This window comes from Pocillopora damicornis, chromosome 2 (genome assembly GCF_964200805.1).
Source record: "Pocillopora damicornis chromosome 2, jaPocDami1.2, whole genome shotgun sequence".
NCBI lineage: Eukaryota > Metazoa > Cnidaria > Anthozoa > Scleractinia > Pocilloporidae > Pocillopora > Pocillopora damicornis.
The window spans coordinates 14,181,186-14,191,624 of NC_142671.1; the positions used below are offsets into that span (position 1 = coordinate 14,181,186).

Sequence of the window (10,439 nt, forward strand, 5' to 3'; positions counted from 1 at the left end):
TAACATGAATTATATGCCTCTAAATCCACATAGAGTTATATCTTGCGTTTACAGGGATTGGAACTATCGAGCACGACCTGTGTGTTACGTCTATTGCGGCAACACGGTTTTCCTGTGATCAAGAGCTTTTTCAATGTTACGTTCCTTAAACGTGCTTAGATATCAGTAACCCTTCATCTTTATTATTTGATTAATGAAGAAGGACATTAACTATCGCCACTATCGTTGAAACTCCGTTCAAAATAATGGAAATGAAATAGAAACCGCCAAACACCTAGAGAAGGCAAACGCAGTTTCAGATCAGTTCCCCAATCCATTTCTTTTACAACCAACCTCAAAAGTGGATGAAACAAAACGGAATAAAAGAGTTAAAACAGAAACAAAAAGATCGGGGAGGGGGGCTTCCGTTATCGAAGAGTCTAATGGTCAACGTCAATAACTAATAGTCAACGTCTTTTTTAAGGATACATATAATGTACTCCATACCATTTAATTAAACAAATTACAGTGCAAGGAATATTTATCAACAGCCTTATTTAGTACTTTACGCCACCAATTCACTTTATTGTTTACAACAGTCTTTTACGTTCTATTACTTAACTATTAACCAAATCCACATACACACTCAAATGTGCTGAGAAGATTCAATTCAAAAGGAAAACAAAGTATTTCCTCTTACAAGCATGTAAAAAGTGTCGAAAGAATCTTTATTTCATATATATTGGGATTTACACTAGTCGTTCGTGACTCTGATTGGACGAACGATGTATTTTCACAGTCGTTCCCTTCCAATCACTGAATTGAAATGTGAAAAAATCTCAGTTCGTATAGATTAAAAACATCATAGCATGGAAAGTGCTTGAACGATTTTTTACAGTCGTCGCGATGCATCAAAATACTCACTCGTTCTTTTTTTTTCAATGCATCGCAACTCGCGCATAACAATCCGTTCGTGCGCGTTCTCCACGGAATAATCTGTACCAAATTATCCTCTCTCAAATAAGCGCCGCTCCTCTCCCTTCGAGTTTCTTCAAGGGCGAAGAGACAAGGAAAACCGTCAAGATTCAACCCAAGGAGAGTTACAGTTCGCCGAACGGAATGATTACAAGACCCTCCCTTCACCACTACCCCTGGTTTATTCATTATTTTAATCAGTGCCTAGGATTTCCATTCATTCAAGGAAATACATTAACTCAGGGAAAAAACGAAAATGATCTCAAGCACAAACTTATCTTATAAAAATTCAATCAATAGTATTTGAATTATTTCCATCAGAGCTCATTTTGAAACTGAAGCAATCTGCAAGTTACCTTAAATTACTTTAAGTGACTAAAACTATTACTCAAGCAAATAAAGGGCGTGACTTTCTTAAGAAACAGTGGTGTAACGTCAGTAGAGGGGTATAACAAGATAATCTGGTTTTATCAACTGAGTTAATAATGTAAATTGGTCACCGTAACGAGTTTCTAAAGCCAACGTTTCGAGCTTTAGCCCATCGTCAGAGCGATGACGAAGGACTACCTCTCGAAACGTCAGCTCGCTTAACCGACACGCTCGCCATTTTTCACCGAATGAACACAGTGTAAGTACGAAGGATATGACTAAAATGTGTAAGTGGAGGAGAGAGGATGAACCGAAGCTTAAGTACCTTTAAGACGTGACGATGGGACGAAATTGACGGGAGAGGAAAATGGAGAAGAAAATTCATGTATTCTATTAAATATCAATGCAGAGATCCTGAGTCCGATGCAGCCGAGTTGATCATTTTTTTAAATCACTGTAGGTTTCCAGAAGTCTTCGCTTCTTCCATTCTCCTGATGTAATTGGTGGATATTTATTTGAGCCATCCACGCACTCAATAAGTGCATCATGGTCTGGGTCGACAAATAATACTAATGAACGGCGAGGAACAGAGTGTTTTTGTTCAGCTTCTGGAATCAACACACGATGGACCTGGAAGAGAGAAATTGGTTGACAAAAACAAGAAGTTTTCATATTTGAATGTAGCTGAAAATTTAAGCTGAAATTGCTTGAATCTAAGCTGAAAGTAACAAACATTCAATGAAAATGAGAGAACTTATCATCTAAAAAAAAGATAACAATCGGTGTAGATTAATTTGGATGAACACCACAATAAAAATTAAGTTCATAGTAGGAAAATAAATGTTCGCTATTAGTGCTGTGCAGGAAAAAGGAAAAACCTCTATTTACTTTTTCGTCATCTCAAGTGGTTGTCACACAAGCAAGCTACTGTATACAACCTGGACAAGTGTGGAGAGATGCTATAAAAATGTGACCTTGTGCCTCAAAATTAACGTTATATGTAGCAAAAAACTGCGTACTTCACATCAACATACTACATGCTGTTATAGCCGAAAATATTTCTCACTGCACGAGTGCATTTTGTTCTCGTTGACCCCCAATTAGAAAATATCTAAAAAGATTCGTTCCAAAACTAGCCAATAAAGGAACATTTAATACCGTGGACTTAAGTTTATCAGCTGTCCATCTCTGCATCAGGTCTGCAATATTCACCACTACTGTGCCTTTCATGGGTGTGGCTGGTATAAACTGGCCATCGACATTTTGTACCTATTGCGACATTATTCAGAAGAACATTTATTCCCACCGGTAAAGCCCAGCCAATTTAAACACAAATCATAAACAACCTCTCAGGTAAGCCCCTCTCACATTTTTGATCATAATGGCTACGTTATTGGCCCTGATTTAAGCTGTCAAAGTTTTGAACGGCTTGGCTTCAAAATGCATTGACTCTCAACTAGTAAAATATTTTTTGCAGTCCTGTGTGAATGTTGCAGTACATTCCATGGTCTCAGAGTGAGGACATTATTAACTCAATTTTGACTCAAGTAGATGATTTTTGTTTTCGGTTTGTTTGCTTTTTTTCCCCTTTATTAGGAAAAAGTGAAAGGTTTCTATAAAGATCAAGTATAACCTTTCCATTAAAGTAAAAATATGTTAAAAAAGAAGAAAATTAATAAGTGCGAGGTTAAAATCAAACACATGAGTATCATCATTTGCCCAAAAGTTTCCAAGGTTCTTAATACTCCTCCTCAAGTGAGCCCCTCTCTAATGAGCTCCCCTCTCTCAAACAAAGTCATTCCTCTTCTGCCACCCCCTAGGGGTATAGATGAACAAATAAACATAACATGTACAAATATGGATGTGAATTTTAAAAAATTGCAATCCATCATCATGCAGTGAAAATGAATACAACATCTGCAAAGAAAGGAAATGACTACAAGACTGTTTAGATATTTGATTGTGTGACTTTTCCAGTTGTCAGGCTGATGATCAAGTGGGGAAAAAGAGAAGCCCTGAAAATATACCTTTAAAGTTAGTTATCACATTATTATTATGGGAAATTTGGGTAGAAGTGTGACTAATACTTTGGCAATGGTAATGAGTTTGGTTTTAGTAAATCGTGGTGTAATGTACATGAAAACGTATAATGAAAAACTCTATAATCACATTTGATGCTGTAAAATCAAGCATTCTTGTACCTCTAAGCCACCTATGTCATCTTGAAACAGTACTGAAATAGCACCATAGTCAGTATGCTCTCCACATCTGATCTGGCCAGGTTTGACTTTACTTAGATCTGATATCTTTGGATAAGCATTATACCTCATTTGAACTGCACCCTCAGTGGTTCCCATCTTATTAAAGAATTTGGTAAATGTATTGGATTCCTGGAAGAAAGAATGGCAAAAGAAGCTTAATTTTTAACTCATGAAAGATGACAGGGCTACATCTTTGGTAACTCCATCAACTTGACCAGTAAGCCACATGATGGAAACTGGGCCAAACTTTGTAATTCCTGGGAGTGTACAAATTTGTACTAAAATAACATACCAGTTGAAGACCAATGGCCATTGCAGTGAGAATCCTTAATGCAAGATCACTCATAGACTTGTAAAAAGAGTGCACAATGCTCTTAAATTGTGGTACTTCTGCACTGGGCCAGTTCTATAAGGACAAAGAGAATTTACATTCAATACCAAGTGCCAAATGAAATAATTTACTTGATAACATAATGCAAGAATTGAAACAGCCTGCAGAGCATAATTTGTTAATTCCTCCAAGCCAAGTGAGAGCTTGTCATGTTTTCTCTGACTTTTGCAAATATCTTTGCTTGATGCCTTCTTAGCTCACACTTCTTAATCTTGACAAAATGCTGAAGGTTAACTTGGGATGGACTGGCATCTGATCCAGGATCAGTGGATGATTCTTTCCAGAGCTTATCCCCATTTCCATAGCACGATGTGCCTTACTACTACTCCACCTGGACACCATTCTAGGTCATCACATGTTTAACCCCCTAGTATTTCATCATATTTCCCTGAAAGTTCCCTGGAACCAATTTATATTTCCAGGAGGATGAAGATATTTTCTGGTCCAAAACACAACATATGTGACCCACCCAGGTCTTGACCCTCCATCAATCCCCCTCCCCTATCCCTTAATATCATAGAAGATGAGATAAGCCCTAACAGTGTAGACATAATTACTGTCTAGGGCTGAGTAGCACTCATACTTGCTTCATACCATCCAACATACATATCAGTGCAAGTCAAACCACTGAATGTGATTCTGCAGCAGGAAACACAAAGCTATAATGATCACAAGGACTGTAACATACTGAACCATATTCTTCACCCTTAAAATTTGTTACAAAAAAGAAAGACTTACAAAAGTTCCATCATCAAATGACTCAAGATCAAAAGATTCCTTCAAATCTCCAGGTCTGTCTAAGTTTGTTCTATAAAACAATAATACAGTATAAATACAGTATATACTATATAAGACCAAGCATCGTAAAGAGTTAAATATACAATTAAATACATTTCAATGGTATCACATACCTTTCAGCTTCTACAGCATCCCAACCATTTTGAGATGATACATTTTGGGAAGTGATTTTTTTCTTCCTATACTTAGCTTTCACTTCAGGACTTAGATTAAAAAACTTGTCATATGTTTCAAACACAGCATCCAACTGTAGAATGGCAAAGGAAAAAAGAAAAGTGTTTTCATTATGTAAGGTACTGCAATTCTAATCCCAGAGCAGACAACTGCGTGATTAAAGGTACATCAGCCTCTGAGATTTAAAATCTAGAAATATTAGATTTTGGACAAAGTGACCTCTTCCTCCCCTAAAAGCTGAAATTCACTAAATGCATTTCTTCAGAAATCATAAAAGACTCAACTTGAATATGACTACAACAAACAACAACAATTATACTTTTGTGGAGATAATGTGCTTGATTCAACCTCTTTTATAGAAAAAATACACTGTTTCTCATGATTTTATATTTCCAGGAAGATTTAGCAAATTGTTTGGGAGACCAAGAGACACTGTTGTACAATCAATTTGTACAACAGTGTTAGGTTATCAGGTTAACCAGGATACCATGTTAGGTTACCAGGTTATCCAGGAGACTCCTGGATAACCTGGGAAAGTTGGTTTATAATTTCATGCAATGTTTGGGAGATAGTGTTAATACGAGTATACACATGGAATATACTCAGGCAATTTGTAGAACGTTGATGTGTGATAGATTTTCATTGAACCCTGACATTGACTTGATCAGAAAATTAATTACCTCCCTTGGCCTTACAAAACAAATAACTATTGAACAACTTCAAACAAAACAACTGAAAAATAAAACTGACACTGAAATTTAATGCTAATGAGACTTTGGCTTGTAAGCACGACCACATAAGTTTACAGCTGATTAAAAGTCTCTTCTGCACGTTTTAGGAGCGATAAAGAGTGAACGGAAAGATTTCCGTATAGTTAACCCCCATATTATTTTAAAGCAAGCCGTAGTTCCGAAGCCAATCCATTGTATTCACCATTCTTTTCTTTATCCTAGAGCTGTATGAATAACGAAGTATGGGGCTGTGTGGAAATTTTGCTAAGTGGACAAACTTTGAATTTAAATTTCATCTTCCATATATGAGTTCTGTTACATCATACATTTACGCATAGTTAAGGGGCAGCACGTCGAAACCTGCACTCAACATTATTATTATTTTTTTTTTGGTTTGTTTTTCTTCTTTATTCTAATAAAAGAATATCACTTGCGATTATTAAGCAACAAACTTACCTCTTCTTGTGGAATTCCATGATTTTTAAGGTACACAAATCCAATCGTACTAAAAGCTCGATATAGTTGATCAGCAAGAGTTTTAATAGCTTGGCTGTTATTGTCTGGAAGATTCGCGTTTTGAAGGCTCATGGCACTGAAGTCAACAATCGGGATTGCACAAGTCGCAGCCGCCATTTTGATCAAACGTTTTAGAGTAGCCCTGGGACGAGCTGTTCAATGACTAAGGGTTAGTCTTTCGGGTAACTCTTTCGGGTAGTTCGGGTTGCTTTCGGGGGGGGGGGGGAGAGAGAGGACCCTAAGAACGAGGTTGCTCAAAAAAACGACAGGAAAACAATCGTTGCTAGGGAAAGGCATAAGGGTATCTAGATTTCCACAAAATTTGCTTCGAAAGATTAGCCAAATGTCGTTGAGAAATGCTTATGAAAACTGACAAATAGGTAAACACAACAGGCCAAATACCGAATACTCGTACTTTTAGTAACACGAGGAATCTTACAGCGTTCAAATGGTATCAACACCACACTGAATTAGTAATTTCGAAAGTTGCACAAATAGCTTGACTAACTATGGCTTGGTCGATACCATTAAAAGAAGTTTTTAACAGGGTGTTCAAACGTAGATTTACAACTAGAATATCCATTCGCAGTGGTATCAGTGGGAATCCTGAATCCCATTCAGCGAGCAAGATCCATGCATCACCTACAATTTTCGTTTATCAAAACTAAAAAAAACTATAAAACTTACCTCCTCTATGCAACTTTCGGAAATAAAGGTAAGTCTTGTGCTAATGCGTGTATAGAATACACGCCTAATCCGACAGTTTTAAAAAAATCTTCTGTCAGTCAAACTTCAATCACAAAGCCTCTTTGGTTCATGGCCTGTTCTCAGAGCTGCAACCGAACTGATCACATCCTACATTTAAACAGTGAGTTGATTATTGATGTGTGACTGATCTTAAGATCATCGTCTGCATAGACAAAAGGCGTGCGTCATTTAATGATCGTCTTCCTCTTTTCAACAACATCCGTTCATGGCGTGCCGTTTTAAAAATGATGTTTGCCTGATTCTTTTGAGAAGAGTAAGGTAACCCAAAAGTATGTTCCGTGGGAAAAGTTTGATTTTTTTTATTCCAAACAGCTGTGTCTTCAGCTGCTGATCACAAAAGACGTCAAAATGAGTTGAGAACATCACTCAGACACACAGTCACTCAATTCTCATTGGCCCGCCGACATCTACGTGATTTCCGTTTGTCGTTTCTCTTCAAGCCAGAATCCTCTTTGCCAGCAAACTGATTTCTCAAAAGCTACTCAGTTTCATTCTAACCATATTTATCAGTCATATTTTATCGAGCACATTACGCCTCAAAATAAAACTTCAGCAGGAGCTATTAAAAAAATTTTCCCCACAATAAATGTCTCTTTGGAAATAGATTACAAAAGATCTCAAAATGGATCAAGAGTGTCAGCTTGACACACTCGCTTGAGTTTCAATGGCCTGCGAACACATACGTGATTTCCAGTTTCCGGTTTCCGATTCTCATCTGAGCGGAAATGCATTGGCTTTCCAGTGGCTAACGTCTCAAGAGCGCGACTCAGTTTTATTCTTAAGAGATTCTCGAGTCATCTTTGCATCGGCAGAGGGAGAGTTCAGCCTGAACAATTTGACCCTTGAATTATCGTTATGTTTCTTCAGCTACAGATCACGGAAGAGCGGATGTTTATGTATTTCTAGTTGTCGCTTTTTTTTCTTCTTTTTCGGCCATGAACGCGTTTACCTTTGTGTGCGACCACAGTTAAAAGCTATCTGTGATCACAAACAGTATGTTTGTGGTGCTGTATTTAAACAGTGGCTTGATTATTGATGTGTGACTGATCTTGAGATCATCGTCGGCATACACAAAAGGCGTGCGTCATTTCATGATCGTCTTCCCCTTTTCAACAACATCCGTTCATGACGTGCTGTTTTAAAAATGATGTTTGCCAGATTCTTTAGGGAAGAGTAAGGTAACCCAAAAGTATGTTTTGTAAGAATAGTTTAACTTTTGATTCCAAACAGCTGCGTCTTCAGCTGCTGATCACAAAAGACGTCAAAATTAGTTGAGAATATCACTCAGACACACTCACATAAGTCTCATTGTTCCGCCGACACCTACGTGATTTCCGTTTGTCGTTTCTCTTCAAGCCAGAATCCTCTTTGCCAGCAAACTAATTTCTCAAAAGCTACTCAGTTTCATTCTAACCACATTTTATCAGTCATATTTTATCGAGCACATTACGCCTCAAAATAAAACTTCAGCAGGAGCTGTTAAAAAATATTCCCCACAATAACTGTCTCTTTGGAAATAAATTACAGAGGATGCCGAAATGGAACAATGGACCTTTTTACAGTTCCCGGCGCCATATTGGATTAGTAACCGCGCACACACGATAACGAGGCTGGGGCTGACCCAGTGTCACAGCGGATTTGGGCCCCTCGCGGATTTGGACCCCTGGTCCAAATCCGCTAGCGGATATGGACCCCCCCGGTCCAAATCCGCTAGCCGATTTGGACTCCCCTCCGCGGATTTGGACCCCCAGCAAAACTGAGTGAAACATCATCCTTGACGTTCTAGTAGAAATACTTTACGTTCCAGTGCGTATTAAAGTATGTTTTTGATTCAAAACATGCAATTGGCAGCTGGAAATGACCCTTTCTGCGAAAGTCGAACACCGTTAGATTCAATGATAGACAAACTTTTGACTTTAATTTATTTTGTTATTGTTCAATGCCCGAGTGTTTGGACGACATGGTACAGTGCGAGTTGTGCGAGGAATGGTTGCACATGAGCTGCGAGGAATATAAGACTGCCCTGGAGGGCAAGCGGCTCTGCATTGTCTGCAAACCGCTAGACTCTAAACGTCTTCGTAATTGTTAAGATGTTATTTCTAAACGGTTAATATTCGTTGAAATTAGAAAATAAGATTGAGTTCGATGTAATAGTCACCACTTTAGATAGGACGTAGACATTAATGTTGATTTGCCTTTGAAAATAAGCTGAGAGTTCCAATTGCTCAGAATGGAAACATTTTTACTTACCATAGGCTTTACGAACGACTTTTAGTAGGAGTTGTTACTTCGTTCTTGTTCAGAAACTGTTTAATGTTATTTAATTAGAAAATCAGACTGAGTTATTTTTGTGACGGGATGCAACAGTTTGCACTAATGTTATGACGTTTCGTATTAATGTTGATTCGCATCAGAAGAAGCAAAGATTTACTGGAACAATTTCAAGAGTTCGAATGCAGTAGTTTGTTTGCATTTAATTATTGCCTATACTGGACGACTCGCTATAATACATGCGGCAGAATTGGAACGAAATGGCTGTTTTTCTTTACCTTTACTGAGGAATGTTGTTCTGTGATGGAAAAGAATATCGGCAAAAAGCTTCCAAATAGAATTAGTGACCAAGTATGATACAAACTATGCTAAAAAGAAACGTTTTGTAGGGGTGTCCAAATCTGCGAAGGGGGGTCCATATCCGCTAGCGGATTTGGACCGGGGGTGTCCATATCCGCTAGCAGATTTGGACCGGGGGGTCCATATCCGCTAGCGGATTTGGACCGGGGGTCCAAATCCGCGGGGGGTCCAAATCCGCTGTGACACCGGCGGTTCTTTCAAACAGCTGATATGCTGACATTTCACGTTCTAATGCACTTTTCAATGCGATTTCTCCCTTCAAAATGGTTCTTTAATACAACAATATGGAAATTTCGTCATTAAATGACACCCAGAAACTCGAAGCAAAAGATCTCAGGGAGATTTTAAAATCTAATTCAAAATCGACGGGCGGAATTAGAGCCGACTTAAAGTTCATGCTTTGCTGATGTGACACGTCCTTCCATCAAGTAGTGGAGAAAACTGAGAACTTCTTACAGATGTCTAGGACCTAGAACAAAACCAGAGCGACTTCAGATACTAAGCAACTATTGTAAGGATTTCAGCCCTTGGATGGTCGAGCGATCTCCGTAATTTACCTTGATTAATTTCATTCAGCTTTACGATTACCTTGTTGTTTCACGAGAATATCGCCACATCGTGTTAAGAGGAACGCATCACAGGAAGTACCACAGAAGTTGTTCAGTACGGCTTAGAAAGCGAGGCAAAGGCTGTAGCCCTCTAGGTAGAGGAGATTTGTTATTGCTGCTGTTGTTGTTGTACCATATTCTTCAGTTAAAGTTATTCCCATTTTGTTTACCAAGATGTATTTAGTTTGCCATTTGTACATTGTATCTTATGGGAAACTATACAATTCAAACGTGATTT

At 38.2% G+C, this 10,439-nt stretch overlaps 1 protein-coding gene across 2 annotated transcripts; it reads right to left on the bottom strand.

The window, feature by feature from the left end:
- Positions 1-535: 535 nt before the first annotated feature.
- LOC113674774 (uncharacterized) lies at positions 536-7,566 on the bottom strand. Of its 2 annotated transcripts, none has more exons than XM_027191270.2 (8): positions 6,882-7,566; positions 6,135-6,346; positions 4,887-5,020; positions 4,714-4,783; positions 3,877-3,990; positions 3,525-3,713; positions 2,482-2,592; positions 536-1,953 (listed from the first exon to the last, which is right to left on the bottom strand). In XM_027191270.2, the coding sequence occupies exons 2-8, from the start codon at positions 6,309-6,311 to the stop codon at positions 1,762-1,764; spliced, it is 987 nt and encodes a 328-aa protein (XP_027047071.2). In that variant the 5' UTR covers positions 6,312-6,346; positions 6,882-7,566; the 3' UTR covers positions 536-1,761. The 2 variants fall into 2 exon arrangements, with proteins under 2 accessions (XP_027047071.2, XP_089053849.1); XM_089197723.1 differs by having other exon boundaries at positions 6,135-6,447; positions 6,882-7,076.
- Positions 7,567-10,439: the final 2,873 nt, after the last annotated feature.

Coding starts and splice junctions, on each gene's coding strand:
- LOC113674774 (XM_027191270.2), bottom strand. CDS start 6,311: ATGGCGGCTGCGACTTGTGCAATCCCGATTGTTGACTTCAGTGCCATG. Junction 5,021..6,134: donor ATGGAATTCCACAAGAAGAG/GTAAGTTTGTTG, acceptor GCCATTCTACAG/TTGGATGCTGTGTTTGAAAC. Junction 1,954..2,481: donor CTGATAAACTTAAGTCCACG/GTATTAAATGTT, acceptor TCTCTCTTCCAG/GTCCATCGTGTGTTGATTCC.